The sequence below is a fragment of the Monomorium pharaonis genome, chromosome 3 (genome assembly GCF_013373865.1).
Source record: "Monomorium pharaonis isolate MP-MQ-018 chromosome 3, ASM1337386v2, whole genome shotgun sequence".
Classification (NCBI taxonomy): domain Eukaryota; kingdom Metazoa; phylum Arthropoda; class Insecta; order Hymenoptera; family Formicidae; genus Monomorium; species Monomorium pharaonis.
In genome coordinates this window covers 7,527,552-7,547,627 of record NC_050469.1, presented here as the reverse complement: position 1 = coordinate 7,547,627, position 20,076 = coordinate 7,527,552, and the positions used below count along the sequence as shown (strand labels likewise).

The 20,076-nt window shown below is 31.9% G+C and overlaps 3 protein-coding genes across 4 annotated transcripts; 2 read left to right on the top strand and 1 right to left on the bottom strand.

Annotated features, from left to right (window-relative positions):
- The first annotated feature begins 2,830 nt into the window (after window positions 1–2,830).
- On the top strand, window positions 2,831–8,189 carry LOC105835314 (integral membrane protein GPR155). Of its 2 annotated transcripts, none has more exons than XM_012678456.3 (12): window positions 2,831–3,362; window positions 3,506–3,647; window positions 3,740–3,867; window positions 4,030–4,319; window positions 4,409–5,220; window positions 5,318–5,382; window positions 5,461–5,607; window positions 5,717–5,856; window positions 5,996–6,164; window positions 6,252–6,426; window positions 6,497–6,683; window positions 6,787–8,189. In XM_012678456.3, exons 2-12 carry the CDS (start codon window positions 3,645–3,647, stop codon window positions 7,098–7,100), a joined length of 2,430 nt encoding a protein of 809 aa, XP_012533910.1. In that variant the 5' UTR covers window positions 2,831–3,362; window positions 3,506–3,644; the 3' UTR covers window positions 7,101–8,189. The 2 variants fall into 2 exon arrangements, with proteins under 2 accessions (XP_012533910.1, XP_012533911.1); XM_012678457.3 differs by having other exon boundaries at window positions 2,832–3,321.
- Window positions 8,190–8,471: 282 nt separating this feature from the next.
- LOC105835315 lies at window positions 8,472–10,406 on the bottom strand. Its single transcript, XM_028193159.2, has 2 exons — window positions 9,618–10,406; window positions 8,472–9,493 (listed from the first exon to the last, which is right to left on the bottom strand). Exons 1-2 carry the CDS (start codon window positions 9,676–9,678, stop codon window positions 8,718–8,720), a joined length of 837 nt encoding a protein of 278 aa, XP_028048960.1. The 5' UTR covers window positions 9,679–10,406; the 3' UTR covers window positions 8,472–8,717.
- A 1,344-nt stretch (window positions 10,407–11,750) lies between these two features.
- LOC105835305 (nuclear receptor-binding protein homolog) lies at window positions 11,751–19,886 on the top strand. The gene is made up of 11 exons (XM_012678440.2): window positions 11,751–11,879; window positions 14,403–14,489; window positions 15,272–15,496; window positions 15,599–15,729; window positions 15,805–15,899; window positions 18,209–18,292; window positions 18,369–18,656; window positions 18,853–19,012; window positions 19,107–19,293; window positions 19,378–19,497; window positions 19,581–19,886. The coding sequence occupies exons 1-11, from the start codon at window positions 11,751–11,753 to the stop codon at window positions 19,884–19,886; spliced, it is 1,812 nt and encodes a 603-aa protein (XP_012533894.1).
- Window positions 19,887–20,076: the final 190 nt, after the last annotated feature.

Sequence of the window (20,076 nt, the reverse complement as noted above, 5' to 3'; positions counted from 1 at the left end):
AAAATCCAGAATTCTCAGGCAAACCTTTTACAAAATTTAAGTACATACCTTGTCATAAATATATAAACAAAACTCTTGCGTTTTCCTGTTCGCAATTTCGTCTGGTTTAATTTCGACTTAAAATAATCCTAGATTATATATCAGCATAATATATAGTTATACAGTGATTATTTTATAAGATGTTATGCATTTTAAAAGGTTTTAAGTACATTCTAAACGCAATTAGCAATAAAACTGACGCAGAAACAAGTATTCTATAGAAACAATAAAACCGAAGATTAAAAATGAATCATGTGATCAACTTTCTCATTTATTTAGGAGAAGATCAACTTCGGTTTTATTGTCTATAGATAAAGTGCAGTTATTAACTGTGGACAATCATTATCTTATTTGCGAGTAAAGCTTGCTTTTCTCGGAATGGTCAAGATAGAATGCACCTAAAGACATTTATTCAATAATTCGTAGAGATATGCTTGTTCAAAATAAGTTTAAATTCAGTTCATCTTTTTTAATCAACATCAATCTAATTATAATATATTTATAATTACTACTTAGTTGTTGTATTACATTTTGATTGTTTACGGTTATCTTTACATAGAAATCCTTTCGAATAAATGCAAAAACTGAATTCTAGGACAATAATATAAAAAATAAAAAAAATACCTGTCTGTGTTGAAAATTTTTAGAATCAAGCTAAGAATTTGTTTTTTATTGAGTCTTTTGCTCAAAGTTTCTAATTTTCTTTCGATCATTTTTATCTTTAATTATTCGGGAAAAGGAATTTGTACATCTGATAGGAAAACCGGATGGAAACTTTTCAATTATTATCGCGATCTCAACAGGGATAGCTTGGCGTACGGCGAGGTATTTGTATATGCAATTATACGGTCGGTCTTACGTAAGTATGAATAAACACGCGTCGGCGTGATCGAAGGAATGCAGGTATGTACAAGGTGCTTGCCGAGAAAATTATATGACTCAAGGAAAAAGTTGCATTAAAAAAAAGAAAGAAGGGACAACGCAACGCGAAGTAGAACTGTAAAATTGCGGCGTAATTTCGCTGCACCGTCGAGCGGAAAACGTGCGTATGCACACCGCGTGTTTGTCGACTCGATTTGTCGACTGTGCATAAACGTCAATGATTTTTCTAGATCGCAAAATACCGTTTGCGTTGGTTTACACCCGTAAAGAAAATACTTGCAAAAAATTTTCAGCGACAGGAATGTAAGCGAAAAAGCCGAGACGCAAGTTAGTTAATGTTAGTATTTTTCACGGCCAACTTTGTATATAACTAATCTAACTTTAAACGTATACAAACATGTGGACGTATTGCGCAATAAAAATACATGTCATCTATGTTGTTGAAACTACGTTTAATCTAATCTGAAACGCATATTAGGCTTTGCGGCTTTTCAAATAATGTGTAAGTCAGGTTTTTACGTCGCTTAGACATTTACGCCATTCTCGTTATCAATTGTTTACTTAAGAAAATATAAGAAGGCAATTGAAGCAACACAAAATTAAAAATCAGGAAATAAAGATGTCATAAGACATCTTTAAAGTGTTATGACCTTATAACCTGATTTTTTAGGCTTTGTGTTGGCTAAGAATGTATACCTTCAAAAACACATATGAAAAAAAATATGGAGAGAATTAACTCGATAATAGATACACAGTGTCAAGTGGATGATGAACTGATTTCTGATTTGTCAATTACTTGATAAAATTATCAAGATATACGAAATGATAAAAAGAGATGAAGTTGATGACAACTAGAACAGGTTCGTTGAATCTTATTTTCTCATATTTAAAGATATAAAGCATAGCTTCGTGTTACAGATACAATCGAGATACATTTTGCAATTGTTTTCATTGTGAGAGAGACTCTAGAAGTTTTATAAGACGTCATTTCTATTGACTGTTTTGCGCAATCTATGGAAATCTTATCAATGACCAAGATAACTGCGCATAATGAAATCTAATGGGCTTCTTTAATCTTAACGCCCACTATATGTCAGTTGTTTTCGAGCAATAGTTTTTATACAATGTTTCAGGAACAAAGTGCAACTTTTGTTTTTATCACACATTTAATTTTATTTTGCTGTATTAAATGTTAAACATTTTAAAAATTTGTAACAATTCTGGAAAAATCTTTATATTAAAATATATCAAATTATATCAGAAGGATCAAATATCAGAGCAGATCTAATTTTACAAACTGATTGATAAAATTAATTAAATCTGCTCTGATATAATTTGATCTATAAATGGATTCTTGATATGAAGGATTTTTCGCAGAAAAGGTTTATATTGAAAACACACGTTTCTTTGTTATTCAATGTATTATATTTATAAATGCTTTAAATATATTTAAATATTATTTAGTTTTATTTAAATATGCATGTATATTTATGCATGTATATTATTCTATCAATGTAGAGTAACTTTAGTCACGGTTTAACTTTTTTTAGTTTTAAATCTTATATACCTTTTTGTAATTTTAAAAATTATAAAAAGATAAATAGTAAATTAAGCCGTTATAAAATTAATCTACGTTGGTGAAAAAAGCATGATCATTAATTCTTTCATAGGTATTTTCGAATTTCCGAACATATCGCATGTATACATTTTTTATGTATACTCTGATAAGCGCCTAAATTCATATATAATTTAAATATACGAATCATAAAAGAAAGCGAAAGAAAATAAAGTATAAATAAGATTAATAAAGTATAAATAAATCATATATGATATATGATAATCAATATATATATTCTTCCTCAGTTCGTAATGACAAAAATAATTAATGACGTTTAATCACCTATCTCGTGCCTAAGGGCGCAATTATTTGGCTCGAGTCACGTGACTTGCGGGGAGCCAATCGTCGTACATTCCGCTATTTCTGCTCGTCTGCTGAGTCTGTCAATATTCGCGGCTGCGCGGGAATCACCTGCTCTCGCGTTGTGCGTGACTTCGCGCTTGTCGCGAATGGCCTACGCTACGTTGGACCTTGCTCTCGCGCGTAGCGTATTTTGCTCCTCGTCTCTCGTCACCAAAATATAGACAGCGACACCACGGGATTTTTCGTTCCATTTGCCGCATACCCAGAACAGAAACATGCATATCGATTAGCTGATGTTTCTCTTTTTGCGGTGATATCTATGTAATAATTAAGTGCGACGAGTGTCCCATTCATGATTTTGAACATATGTTCCAATCGGTTGGCGAGAACTTGGACCGACGACTGTCGGGAGAGAAGAGAGCGCTGATAATTTATCGCTTACTCCTCTATCTGCAAAACATTTTCCGGTCTCATAAATTGTACGCTCCGAGCGCGTGTTTTTTTATGTGCATATCAAAAAGTACATATATCACTCTTTATGATTTCTCGATTTTTCTTGATTTGTTAAATGTTATTGATAAATATATTAAACTCTAAATTGGTTGAATGTGAAAGGATTTTAGAATTATACGAGGAAAGACTGAATAAAACTTGTGCTTGCAGGTTGATTTTGTGTAACATGCATATTCTTTCCTGATATTAATGGAAACAATACCATATAAGTTCACTGCACAAGAAGAGCAGTTTTATAACACCAACGATATATTAAAAAGATGATAATACTTTTCACATAGTAAGAAAAATGGTAATATAATTTATGAATACAATAAGTCACTGTTGCTTTAACTTAATGTTATGTAAAACATAATTATATGTGTTACTTTTTTCCTTATTTAGATTAATGAAGAAAATATTGCCTCGACATCTCTATCATCGAGCATAAATCAATATGCCGAGACGGGGGATGAACCAATTGATAACTTGTATCTTGCGTTGATACAGTGCTTTGGTATTATATTATGTGGGTAAGAATATATTTACTGATTACTTAATAGCCTGATAAACTTTATTAAGAATTTGAGTATCCACTTAAGTTTCTTTTTTTTAAATTATATTCTGAGATCTTTTTATATAACAAATTTAAATAAATTTTTATAATGGACTTTGTAATGGTTTGTATATTACAGATATACAGCAGGAAGGTTTGGCGTGATAACAAAGACGGAAACAAAAGGCCTGAATACCTTTGTTGGCACTTTTGCCTTGCCATCCTTAATCTTTATGTCTCTGGCGAAGCTTGACTTTACGCTGGTTAATTGGAAATTTCTCCTTGCTATATTGCTCGCCAAGAGCTGCGTTTTTGTTAGTGTGCTTGTGGTGTCATTAGTAATTAAAAAACCATCGAATCCTGGACGCGCGGCGCTCTTTGCAATATTCACTACTCAGAGCAATGACTTTGCTATTGGATATCCAATGAGTAAGAATGGATTTAAGTTTCTGCGCATGAAATTTCACAATGTTCCGTATTATTTTCTATATACTTTACATGGAATATTTCTCTTTCAGTTCATGCTCTCTATGGAAAAACACACCCAGAGTTTACCGCTTATTTATACCTTATGGCTCCTATATCATTGGCGATTTTAAATCCAATTGGTTTTATATTATTAGAGATAGGCAAGCGACGTGTGGAAGAGCACACAAATCTCAGAGACATGGTTTATTCTGTCGTGAAGGGCGTCGTGCTGAATCCCATACTTTTCATGACTGTCTTGGGCATTGTAGGAAATTTTATCTTTAGTCATAGTGTACCACATTTTCTCGCCGCGATACTCGAGGTGCTAGGTAACGCTTTCTCCGCTAGCGCGTTGTTCCTCCTTGGTTTAATGATGGTAGGAAAAATACACAAATTGAAAGGTTCAGCGTTAGTGATACCAGGCATACTGATCTCGGTGAAATTGCTAGTCTTGCCTCTAGTCATAAGAGAGTCCATTATTCTCTTGAATGCCGGGAATAATGTCACGGAAACAAGAGATTTAAGTACATATGGCTTCTTGTATGGTACCATCCCAACGGCACCGACTCTGTTTATCTTCACCTTGCGATATAATGTCGAGATCGATTTAATTGCGTCAGCTATGGTAGCCTGTACGTTTCTATCTGCTCCGCTTATGTTTGTATCGGCTAAAATGATCAATGCAGTTTCTGCTGGAACGACACCGGCTAGTTATGCACAGCAGCTTAATATTTTTTCCTTTGATATAAGCGTCATATCAGCAGCAGTTTGCGTATGGTTGTTGATATGCTTCCTCGGATTTGGACGGAAAAGATATAATCAAATCACTCATCGATATACTCTGTGCCTTGTGATTGCACAGGTACATATACAAATGATAAATTATCATAATTATTACATATTTACATATTTATTACATTATCTATTCAATTTTATGCAAAATATTTTGTTATTTTCAGCTTGCAGTAGCAATAGGTGTGATAATTTGGTCAAAACTTGACGCAAATAATCAGACAATATTATGGTAATTATAAAATTTTAATTGACTATTTAATCATTTTTATCAACTAAAATGTTATTAATTATTTTGAACTAATTACAGGTATGTCCAGTTTATTCTAATAACTATTGGTGTATATGCCAGTAGGATATGGACAGCTGCAATAGCAGCAACATTATTATTTCTGAGTTCACGCTCATTATCTTTTGTTGAAAATCTGCAAAAATGGTTTTATCCTCTTGGATGGGGGTACGAACGTATTAACTTAATTACTTTCTACAATTATTTAAATTACATATCTTTCTGTATTTTATCTATTGTGTATTGATATCTATTGTATATCTATATTAATTTACAGAATACCTATTTTAATCGTGACATTAACATGTGCCACTGTTAGACTAAATCCATCTGATCTTGATTTAAAAAATCCGAATTTTCAATTAGGCAGAACTCAAGCTGCTGTATCTTCATTTGTATTAATATTCTGTTTTATTGGTATGTTATAAGAATTATCAATTTATATTTTTGATATAAGTAACATTTATTTTTTTAATTATTACATATTAAACAAAGATGTATATATTTAAAAACTTAATAACACAAATTTATATAATGATTATTTTTCTGTACACAGTAACATTAGGTTGCTTGGTCTTACAACAGCGATATCAGAGAAGGCACAATGTGATGTCATACGAGCATCTGAGAAATAATGCAGAAAATGCTGCCACCGAAAATAATGAAAGAACTATAGTAGATGTAGAAGACTTAGTTTCTCCATTAATTAATAATTCAACACCTGTGTAAGTTAAAAAATAGTAATATGTACATATTTTCAATATGTAAAGAACTTGTAAATTGATGTTGACAATATTGATAAACACTTATAGAATTGGTTGTGACTTTCAAAATGGTTGTCCAAATGGAGCATGCATAGTTGGTGAAGATAGAAATGGTTGTGGAGATGAAAATGGTTGTGGAGAAGAGAGAACAAACTTAAATAACGATCCTCAAATTTTACGACATCTCGTTTTTCTTATTTTGCTGTTATGTTCCATGTTTATTGTATGTAAATTTTTTTTTCACCTGTGAGAATTGATTAAGACTGCAAAAATAAATTTAATATATATTGTAGGGCTTATCGATATCTGTGGGAACATTGATAATGGAACAATTAACTGGCATTTATGCTGAGCTTGCATTCTTAGATGTAATTTTGAATTTTGGGCAATCGTTAATATCATTCGCCATTTTTGGACTAGATCCTAGTTTTGGGAAACTAGGATGCTGGCTGCGAAAGATGTGCAGAAAATGGCGTTCTGGTATAGTATCTTTATGATATAATACACATTTCATATTATATCGATTGCTTTTATACCTATACATATTTGATTTTATATATTCAATATTTTGTATTTTTGATAGGAAAAGAATTGCAACTTCCCTGCGAGGAAGCTCTTACTCCAGAAGCAAGACAGATTCGAGAACAATTTAATCGTTGTCACTTAGGCGCATGTCGAGCACGCATATCCATGTGCCGTAGGCGTTTATTGAAGGTTTATAAGGGTGTCTTTTTGGGAACGGATCTGGTCAACTGGTTACTCGAAGTTGGCATTGTTAATAACCGGGAGGATGCTGTACAATATGGTCGCTGCTTGTTGGATAGCAGAGTTCTGCAGCATGTTGATGGTACACAACATTTCCATGACCAAAATCTTTTGTATACGTTTAACGCTTAATTTATTTTCTGAACATTTTGGTAAAACTTTTTATAGTACATTGAATCTCCGCTTTTCTTATGCATGTAATCTCTATTTCTAGTTTTCAAAAGTATAGATTTTTATGTATGTATATTTTATTATGCATCAAATGGAAATTTATGCAATCCAGTCCATGTGTGACTTCTTTTTTCTTATTGGATTTGATAAGACAAATTGCGTAACTTTTGTTTATGAAATGTTCATAACTTCATTGACGCATTCATTTTATGTTTGTCAAATGGCAAGTGTGAATGGCAAGAGAAAAATACAAAAAAAATTAGATTTATAAATACTGAATTAATCAAAAATATGGAGATTTGACTATATGTACATTCAAAATAATTTATAAAAAGTATGCACACAACAAATTGATCAAATAACTAATTGTTATTTGAATAATTTTATATTAGTATAGTTATATTTATATATGATCCAATTTATAAAGCATATTCTTCAGATTATATATTTTTCATGGGAAATATCATTTATCAGTGAAAAATTTTTTAAATATTTACATTAATAAAATACGATGTAATTTACATTGCACACGCACAGTGCAGTAACATATTCTTATTATTTTTATGAACATCAGTATTACATATATTACTTAATCATTTTACTGTGACTCTGTATAAAATAGATAAAGGCTGTGTTTAGTATATGACATACTGCACTCCTAAATACATAGTTTCACTACTAAAGAATTGTTTTAACAGTTAAAACAACAGTTAAAATTTAACTAAAACTTTTTAATAAAGGATATCTTAATTATTTATTATAGTTTAATTGTTTAATTAAGTTAATGATATTTGATGCTATGATATAATAATTGAATGACAAAATATGGAATGTAGAAAATATGGAAATAATTTTGGCAATATTATATTGAGTTATATTAGAATTGTGTAATATCTCGAAAAATGAACATAGCAAATTTACTGAATGAATTTCTATTTATGATTTTATTCTTCATATACGAATTTGTTTGTCGTTTTATTTATTAAAATAAATCTATTATAAATACTATATGTAAATCGATGAGTAATAAATGCACGGCAATTATAAAATTAAAAAATTCAATTAATGTTACCTTCTTCCCAGAGAGATATTTTGTATATATGTTGTAGTTGAATGGTACTTGAAATCAGTGGCAACTTCAAATTAAGTTTATGATTTATCGTTAGCTTTTTCCCAGGTGCATCGGACTCATATATGTTGTAATTATTAGCAAATTAAAAAAATGTTACAGCATGAAACTAAGAAATTACTGAAATTTTCTTGATTTGAGAGTTGAATCACTGAGAATAATTAGCACTATATTTGTAGAAGAAATAAAATTATATATGTGAATTACAAATTGATAATATTAATATATTATAACTACATTGTAGTTTTTTCAATTACTTATTTTTCAATGCCTTTATTTTATTAATGATATCACCCTAGAAAGGAATACTACTTTTTATCTCTATTATATTAATTCATATTCGTTTCTAAGATTCTAGCATCAGCATTTGGAAAAATTTGTCTCACAGTGTAATCTAAAATATTATGTTATTATTATAACATTCACACAATTCTTTTCATTTTACAAATTTATATACATAGATCATCATCAGGATCCTCTTCATCTATATCATCCACATCTTCCGGTTGATACAATATTCTAGATGTACTTGTTGCATTTAAAGTGTAGGGTAAAGGTGTCTTATCTCTTTGCGCCATCTCCTGAGCACTCATTTCTATCCTAAACGACGATTCAATTTTGATTGGCTCTGTTTTACAAATGCTTGGTACGGTAATCTTTTCAGCATTGATTTGATAAGATTCAATATCCTGTTTTATCACTTCTGTTTGACATATCACAGAACCACTCAACTTTCTATGAGTGAACATTGCATTATAGACTAAACTGTTTGTAGGAATAATTCCGACAAATTTCTCCAGCTTAACATAAGTAGTACCAAAAGTTTCAATTGCAGGAACTTTGTCTATGAAATCCCTCCGATAAATGCATATCAATTGTGACACCCGTTTACTTAACTTATCTATAAACCATAGAGTCTTTTGTAAACCTACATACAAAATCAAGGTACTTAAGCAATTGACGACGACTGTAGTCTGAGGTTTCAGCTCGAGGTTGAGTGCACGATCAAGATTTTCCAGATCTCTCTTTTCAGCGTTTTTAGTTGTGTCAACAGTAAAATAATCATGCAAGTTTGTATTCGTAGAGGTAAGTGGTTCTGGTCCACTGTCGTACCAGGCTTTCGGTTCGGAAAATGACAACAACTCGATACTGTGGTCAGAATTCTTTTCTTTCCATACGTGTATCCATCCAGCTATCAATGCTGTGGCATGTGTCGCATCTAAGCCTGTAAAGTATAAGAAAAGTACTTTTTTAATTTACCAAAAAACAAAAATTTATTTTATGTATGAAACAATATGCATATATAAATTATAAATTTAAATTGTATACTTAAAAGGAATATAACTAACCTTCTTCTATAACAATTAATTTCGTCCCGTCTAGCAAAGGTAATGTTTTCATGTATGACATTTTTGTACAAACTACAAATGTAGCTTTGTAGAAAAAAATTAAGTTAAGAAAAGAGTGTTGATTAATAACAAAATAAAAAAGTACGAGTAAACGATGATGCGGCCAGTAAACGATTCGTTTAAAAAATTAACACATGTGCGACGTATACATCTGCGATATTTCGGACATCATAAGCGCGTTTTTCATAACTTTGTCAACAAGTTGTCAATAGAATTTATCTGCGTGCACCCATTTCTCGCTACACGATGTGTCATAGGCGCTAAATTGCGGTAAATCGCAAGTTCGAAAGATACTGCTTCGCCGAACGCATGGTATCATGCGAAATACAGGGAACGAACATAACCACGTCGGCGAAGTCATTTCATGATGAATGAGAATGATTAATAGTATTACACACAAGATACGGATTTTTAAGAGATTTTACAGAAATAGTAAATCTTTGATGAGAACAGCAAAAAGGCGAAAAATTGTAATCAACTAATAAAAATAAAGGATACGTAATCAACACAGGATGCGATAGTCCTGCGATATCGATAGAAAATATCGAGATTGACTCTTTACAAGATTAATTTTTTGTTTTTTATGATTTCAAGAATCATTGCACGCCTTAATTTTTTTCTAATAAATCATAAGTTTCTGTTTTCTTGGTTTATCTCTGATAAAATCGATATTGCTAATCGTATTTCTAAAAATTAAGAGATAATGTTATACCTGTAATAGACATCGATTATATATCGAATGTCCTTAAATGGCTCCTAACAGTTCAATTATCATTATTGTTTATATTTGAATTAAGACTTTTTGAATAAATACTTTATCTTTCTCGGGATCAAAAATTTTTCTTTTCTTATTGCTAACTTTTATTTTATTTTACAATAATAATAAAATCAACATAAGCAAGCAATGATATATTTATGTTATAACAGAATAATTATATTCAAGATTAAAGAGAAATATATTTAACAGAAAAAGAAGACAGAGAGAGTAAGGTTTTTTCTTATCCTTGCGCTCTTTAATGATTTACATGTCTATCTTATTACACTTTATTGCGTTTGAGATACATCTGTTAAAAAAGGAGAAAAAGAGAACGATGCAAAAAGAAGCATGTTAAAAAGAGCACATATCGATACTCTAAAGTTTCGAACATCAGCGATGCTGATGCTGCTGCATGAACTAATCGGTACGACAGAGAGCATTCTCTCCGATAATAACGACGTATCGGGCGATTGGTCAGCTCGCCGTCTAATCGCGCGCGCGTATGCCTTCCTGGGGGGCGTTGTCGCGGCGGGTCGGCCGACAGGCGGCGTTACGGTCGCGGTGACGAGAGGTGGTGTGCACTCGCCAGTTCTTTGGTTGTCGGGTGGGCGAACGTGACCGAAGATATAACGAAAATGAGTGCCAGAGTGTGTGTCACATCGAGGCAGTTTCGCTCGCAATAGGGAGGTTTTATTTTGACAGTGCGATACGCGGGCGGATAGCGCGATGTGCATCACCGCGGCGCGTCCCTGAACGAAGCCGAGTAGCGTCGAGTAACGCGCGTCCGTCGCGTAAGATCAGAAATATCGCCGCTCCGGGTCTCAGCCAGTTGGCCAGACGAGCGGGCGCGCTGTGTGCACCTGCATGTGTCACTTGTGAGTGCAGTGCGAGGCCAGTGGACACGTAGTAGTATCCGTTTACGCATTGTTACGCACGAGTAACGCGTGCTGCGACTTTGTTATTATTGTTATTGTTGTTGTTGCCACCATCGTCGTCGCTGTCGCCATCGGCGCCGCCGCCGTCATCTTCATCTTCATCGTCATCGCCGTCGTGGTCGTGGTCGTGGTTGCCGTTGCTGCTGTCGTCGCCGTCGCCGTCGCTATCGCTGCCGTTGCTGCCGTCGTAGCCGACATCGACGACGCCGACGCTGCCGTCGCCACCGTTTTCGCGAGCATCCGATCATCCCAGGACGTCGCCGGTCTTTGTTACCCGATGCGAGACTAGACGAGAGCACTGCAGATCACCGGAGATCGTCACCGATGAGTTTGGCCTGCTGTTCGCTGCTGCCGCTCTAACTAATCGCAAAAGCGTGTGTGATGCCCGGGAGCCGCTCCAGCACGGACCCAGAGCACAAGTCACCGCGAGAAAGTGGTGAAGACTCGGAGGATGAGAGCGAGATCCTGGAGGAGAGCCCGTGCGGGCGGTGGCTTAAACGCCGGGAAGAGGTATGTTTGTTGCAATCTCACTAACTATGCTATTACTCTGTCTTTTGCCTTTACCTCTCCTTCCTTTGCTTGCCCACTGCGCTAAGACCACTTTTACCTTGTTTTGCTTGTAGTCTGTGATTACTTCAGTTTGTTAGGGACTGAAGAATGTAGAAATATTTTAGAGATGCTCTTTCGCACATCTTTCATACTTTTAGGTCTGTTTTTTTAAGCTGATCTCACATTTCGCACCATTTACTATTCCTTCTTTTTTCTATGTTGAAGAGCTCAACATTTTTAAACTTCTTGTTTTATTCATTATAAATGAATGTCGTAGAAACATCTCTGGAAGATGTACTATTTGTTTTTATATATCTTTTTCTTTTTTCTCATATATTGAAGAAAAAAGAAGAAAAAGTTCAAGCTTTTGGTTATATGGCAGAGACTTGTTGGAACTTGCCATAATAATACAGTTGCTTTAATGCTCAATGTTAAACGTAACTCGCAAAAATATCTGTGTCTCAAAGAGCAATTCATTTCCTTGAGCTTAAGGATATCCCAAGAAGGGACAAAGATTTACATTTTTATCTCAACCATATTTATAGTAGCATTATGTGATTCTGGAAGAAAGTTAAAGAAAAATGTTCTATTTATCGACATAACTTATAAATGAAATAAAAGAATAAAATTTCTACTTTGAAACATGCACAAACAAAATTAACTTTTTCAATTATTTGACTTGATATAAAAAGTAACACCATACAATTTTTCTCTCACTTTCCTATCCTTTATACAGATTCTATATTGATTTTAACTATTTAACTATATAAACTATATATAAAAACAGGTTACTATAAGAATTTTCTATGTTTTTAGATTTTTATATCCAAATTATTATAATTTACATATTATATATTAATATCTAACATATATTAATATTTGTACATTTTAAAGATTATTATAACAATGTAGATTCTACATTGATTTTAAGTATTTGTTTAGCTGAGCGCTAAGAAAGAAGTTTTTTATAGGTTCTGTGCACACGCACTCATACACAGAGCCAAATATTATAATTTAGATATTACATATTAATATTAACAGTATTATATTATTGCATATAATGGTCTTATAAAGATTATTATTTTTGCAACATATATACTTTAACATAATGCAACTAAATTGTACATAGGTATCGTATAAACTACAATTTGTAAATGCAGAAGTATTGGGGTATTAAAACAAGAAAACTCGTATCTTGTTCACATTTCTCTACATTTTAATTTACTTGAATGTCTTTTAAATGGCAACAATATTTAAAGACAAATTTGTTTTAAATGCTTTTGTGTCAGTTGCTTTATATACAATAAATATTGGCAACTCATTTTATGTTACATTTATACAGGTGATTATATGTACCCAGATGGTATTGCTTGGAGATTGCTTTTGAATTGTACAGATTTGCATGAAAGATCTTTAGACCATTGTGGTTTTCTCTGATTATTTAGTATACCTCATCTGTGTCTTAATTCATACTGAACTCTTGGCACAAATGTCTAACCAATATTAGGCTCATTCATATTTTATCTTAAAAATAGATTGCTGACGTTCTGTTATCGAATGTATAAATCAAAGAAATTATTTTGATCATCCTTACGCCTTGCACGCCATTCTTGCTTCTTCGTGCAGAAATAAAACGATCTTTACCATCCTTACTGTGACGTTAAAGATTAATTTTATGCTTTGTCACATGATCTTTTCTAATATTTAATTGAACTTTTTACACACACTTGGAGTTTTTATTTTAATATTGTTTTAATGATTATTGATATTTGTAAATAATTCGATTTGATTTCTCTTAATACTGCTACAACACAACTTTAAAAATAAATTTTTCAAGTTTGAATGTTTGAATCAATAAAATTTTGTAATATTATTTTTAAATGTAATTTTGATATAATTTGGTATACTGATTGTAAAAGAATAAAAGTATCGTGTTCAGTACATTGAATTCTCATAAAAAGAATTTTTTTTATTAAAAGACAGACAATTAAAAAATGTCAGTTTTTGAGCCATTCTGCTGTAGTAGCAAATGATATTAAAAATTAACACATAAATTAATTACTGATAATAGACTTGGGATATTATCTTAATAGAAATTCAAATATATTATTTATTACAAATAATCGAGTTTTTGTCAAATTTTTATTTTATCAATTTTTTAAACATTGCTTATTGTATGCTTTTATATTTTGGCAATGACGAAAATTTACAATTTATTTATTCTTTTGAGTTTATTTATTTATTGTTATCGATATGTATTGATATTTTGTAAAGTAAGTATTATAATACTTAATTCTAGCTTTTTGGTTAAAAAAACAATATCTTTATATTGTGTGAACTAGATTAATAAAGATATTATACATATATATACATACATACATACATATATATATATATATATATCTGTGCAGTAATATAAATTTTTATATCTATATTATCTATTTATATATGTTTTATTAAATATAGGATGTGTGCCTATTTCAGGTATATGTAGGTTCCAAATCAACGGTAGCTGAAGGTTCTAGCTTTGGATCAACGAGAGGAGCTGAAAACGAAGTTACTGAAATGGAAGTATGTACATACATAACAAGGAGGCACAGAATAATTTTTATGTTTTATTGTAGTTGTGTTAAGTTCTTATTTCTTCAAAGTATTTTTTTACACAGAATTATACTAATTTCTTTAAAAGATATTTTACACTGTGTTATACTAATTGGAATGGCGACAATAACAATTTACATGCGTTATATTATTGTGAACAAGTTTGAAATTATTATTACTAATGTCTACAGTGTGGCAAACCCTCTTTTAAATTATCTCCCCCTCCTCGAATTCCTGACAAGGTCACATTCATGTAATAGCACATAGGCGTTGAAATCGTTTCAACACCACTTTAAGTACACTTAAAATGAACGGTTACAATAATACAATCCATTATACTATATATAGACCCATAGATTGCATTGGCTAAACCCACTCGGTCACAGTCTACAGCATGCATTTACAAAGTATTTTTTACAGTTACACTTACATGCATTTACAGCAAATATCAATAATATTTGAAATAATGGAGTACATGGATGATGATAGATGTAAATTCGGGTATAATATATTTATATATATTATATATATATATATATATATATATATATATATATATATAGACACAAAATTGAAGATGTAGAATATACTAAAATAGAATATACTAAAAAAAAGTCTACTACTAACAACACTATATTACACTATATGTGTTTATAAATTTTTGTAATAAATGTATCTTACATAGCTCTATACTTTTTTTACTTAATAATTAAGGAAATATGGAGATTAGAAATACTAATATTTGTTTGTAGGTGGAACAAAGAGATGTTCCAGGAATTGACTGTGCCTACCTGGCAATGGATACAGAAGAAGGTGTCGAAGTGGTGTGGAATGAGGTACAATTTTCGGAAAGGAAAAACTTCAAGGCTCAGGAAGAAAAAATACAACTCGTTTTTGAGAACCTAACGCAATTGGAGCACCCTAACATTGTTAAATTTCATAGGTATTGGACAGATACTCACAATGATAAACCCCGAGTAAGTCAATTAATTATATGTAATTATGAATGCAGTTTCCATAGTGTTTATATAAGCGTTTACATATTTTTTTATTAATTTGTTTTTTATGTTATTTGTCAGGTTATATTTATAACGGAATACATGTCATCTGGGTCTCTGAAACAGTTCCTAAAACGAACAAAACGCAATGTAAAAAAGTTGCCTCTACAAGCTTGGAAACGATGGTGTACACAAATACTTTCTGCACTCAGGTAGTACAAACAATATAATACATTTTATACAGCTTATTCTCAATTTACGTATGTTACATTTGTGAAATGTTTCAGTTATTTGCATTCCTGCTCACCTCCTATTATACATGGAAATCTTACCTGTGACACTATTTTTATTCAACATAATGGACTTGTAAAAATTGGTTCAGGTAAGTACTTATGTAAGAATATAAAAGAGCTTTCTCTGTTACATTAGACATATAATATATACTGCGATATTATTTTGCATCTAAAAAAGTCAGATAGCATGCCTCTGAATTTACATACATTATATCTGAAATAGTGTCTGATAGATACAAATTATCATATGCTTTGTGTGTGTGTGTGTGTGTGTGTGTGTGTATTATAAAAATAAAATTGTTGTCTTTTAAAAGTAATTAATATGTAATAAGATTATATTTATGAGGCATCTTTATCTTCTTATTCACAGGATTGTCAAAAGTTTATGTTATATCTTATATTTTGTTGTAATTTTTTCTCTTAACAAAGGCAAATATGTTTTTTTTTTTTTCATATGAACAGTTCTGTTTGAGAAATATGAAGATGATAGCAACTTATTTGTCCTAGTATTCTTTTTTTTGTACAGGATGTTTATACAGGATATAAAGAAGATTCAAGTCTTTAGAAGGCATATATTTTTTATTAATATGAGCAAAAAATAATACATTCTATATTTTTTGCTCAATTTAGCTATTTGACTCTCAATACGTTTTTTCAGTTTCGAATTTTGTTTAGCTTTTGTACAATATGTATAAAAGTATAAGTAAAGAGGTGTTTTCAGAATTGCATTTTGTGCTTTTTATTTACTTATTACTCAGTCGAGATAAATAATAATTATATGACTCAGTTCCTGATTGATAGAAATGGCGAGTAATATGATTCATTATTGTGTGTCAATATAGATGCTTTTCTAGGTTTTGACACACAAACATTATGGAAATATTAATTTACACATACAAATATACATGTATGCTCATAGTTATGTCTTATAAAAGAATTATTTGTTATAAATAATTATAATTGTAAGACAGTTATATATCGTTAAACTAAAATAAATGTTTTTAAAAGTATTATTATAATATTTAACAGGGATACGTACGTCAATTATACTTACTAATCATTTGTAAATAGTGAAGTTTTTTTTTAGCATCCTCTAATACATATATATGAATGTGAATATATATGTATGTTAAGAACCAAATTGATTGTGATTATGTAGGATTGAATGCAATCTTACCAAATTATATTTAAATGGTGTTTTTAGAATGATTTATATATTATCACTAACACACGTTTCCCTATAATTCTATATATTGTTAGTAACATGAGTCCATTAGAAAAATTGTGTTAAATTGTCTTTTCATATTTAGGAGTAACTTGAGTCCTCATTTTTAATTATAGCAAATAGGCTAATCTAGATAATGAAAAAAACACAGCAAAGCCTTTGAAGAGAGAGGAAGTAGGAATTGTACTTTTATCCGTCGGGAGGATAAATCTACCAACGTCGATGTTCTTCAATCGGTCTTATTGTCAAAGGTGATGAATTTCAAGAAAAAAAAAACGTTTGGCAGATTGTCATCGACTATTGCCAGCTAAGTAAATTAGGCAGAGAGAGGTAAACAACTTATATACTATAATTATTAAGTAGCTCTATTAAATATGTATTCAAATAATGAAAATTTATTTTTATGTTAGTGCCACTATGCTGCACTATCTTGTTCTGGTTTTGTAATTGTATTTAACTAAAGAGGACAAAGTTTCACGCGTTTTTCTTTGTCCTTTTCACAATCACCTAGTGCACACGTTTTCATTGTATTTTAATATATACGTTGCTTTTTTGTTCATGCTCTGTAATTCTTAAAGAGTTTTACTTCTCGAATTTATTACTTATTCTGACTCAAAAAAGTGGCTCTTTGTAGCAGAATTGTGCTATCAACGGAAAAATATGTGATTACTTTTTAACGAATTAATTTATGTTTTATTTGTACATCCGTATCTACCGAAACATGTTTGTCTTTTCAGAGATATTTTTATATTTGTACATATGTGAAAACGATTACTTGTACGAGGGCTCAAGTTACTTTTAGGATAATTTTCCAGCTGAAACACAATTTTTCTAAAGAGGTTTAATCATTCATTTCGGCAGCAAACATATAGAATATGTAAATAGGTATCTCTAAACATATTGATTGAGGCACAATAGACTTGGTCTGAGTGCCATAGGTGGGACCTTGCTTGGGACCATGCCCCGATACATTATTATTATTAAACATATTGATTAGAACATAGATTTTGTTTACATATGCTATGTCTACATAATTCTGTCTGGTGGCTGCCCTACAAACAAAAGTTTAACACATTGTCGAATACGTTCACATTAATATGTCATTTTTATGTTGATGCTTTCCTTGAAATCGGACAACCTGTGAAAATGGCAATAATCTATTTCTAATTACAGTAGCTCCAGATGCAATTCACCACCACATCAAAACTTGTAGAACGAACATGAAGAATATGCATTTTGTGGCCCCAGAATATGGAAGTGAGTGCATCGTTTGGATACAAACGATATGGATCACATTTAAATCATATTCAAATTATTTGTTACTCCTTTTAAGATTCTGTCACACCTGCCATTGATATTTATTCATTCGGGATGTGTGCTTTGGAAATGGCTGCACTGGAAATTCAGGGAAACGGTGATACGGGTACAATTGTTACCGAAGATAACATCCGAAAGACAATAGAATCTTTAGATGATGTTCAACAAAAAGATTTTATTCGTAAATGTCTTGAGGTGGACCCACTTAGTAGACCGAGTGCGAGAGAGTTGTTATTTCATCCCGTTCTGTTTGAAGTACATTCTCTCAAATTGCTCGCAGCACACGCCTTGGTCAATTCAGCTAGTAAGTTTACGAGAAACAATTCTGTAATTTATGTGCCATGATATTCAATTTGTTATAAAATAATATTTTTTAAATATATTTCTTATTTAATAATATATTTTATAATAATTTGATAGCTGAGGCAAATACGATTAATTTAAACACATTTATTCTGGTTGTGATTATAAATTATATGTTATATTGAATTTTTTTATAGCTAACATTTCGGAAACAATCACAGACGAAGTGTTACAAAGGCTATATGGACCAGATACTGTAGTCGCCGAAGTAAAATATCAAGGAATACCTTCGCAACAAATTCGTTTAAGTGATATTCCCGTTACGGAGAAATTAGAAAAATTTGTTGAAGATGTAAAGTGAGTATCTCGGTCATGAAGTACATCGGCCTGAAGATTTAGTATCTTATATCGGATAAGTTGTTAGCTAACCAGGGATATTTTACGTTGCCAGGTATGGAATATATCCATTGACTGCATTTATGGCGAAATTACCTCCGCCTGTCCGACCGAGGGCAATATCGCCCGAAGTGACAGAATCGGTTAAATCGGTTACACCCGAGCCCGTGGACGTCGAGTCTCGAAGAGTAGTTAATATGATGTGTAATGTTAAGCCTAGAGAAGATAGTAATGAATTACTTGTGAGTGACCACAGAGTATTTTAGTGAGATAGGTCACAAGAGAGTCTTAAATCTGTATCCTAATCGGTATATTATTTCGTGCAGATGACAATATTGTTACGAATGGATGACAAAATGAATAGACAATTGACGTGTCCTGTGAGCCAAATGGACACTTCGATGCTTCTCGCACAAGAACTTGTACATTTTGGATTTATTAATGAGGTAAATTATCTCACATGTATCACTACAAGCCATTCCGACTTGTGAAAATTTAAGCTTCAGCGAAACGTTTATGACTATTACAGATTGATCGTGATAAGATAGCCAATTTAATTGAAGAGGCATTGAGGAGATACTTTAACAAACAAATGGTGACGCCAGGAATGGTATCATTAACTAATCTTCCTACTCAAACTACTTTATTGCTGCCTGGTTCGGAATTTCCATGTTTGCAACACTTTGATAATTCTGTGTGCAACGCCACAACATCCATTAGTGATAATGCAACTAACCTGCTGCCAAAAACCTCAGGTATACCTGTGTCAAGTAACAAAACGAGTAAACTTCACGATGATGCGGAACCGCCGACAATCAGTGAGAGCGGTAGTTAACCATCCAGGACGTCTGATAACTCAGTTCACTGTGCCACTTTGCACGCTTTATGTATAGACTGGCTATGTATTTTTATATTTAAGTAAAACGGAAAGAAGAGAAATGTGTGAGAAAGTAAAGATGGGAGGGTGCCGTGGCTATACGCCTCTAAGTTGACTGCAAATTAGGAACTGCTTAGGTATATTTACT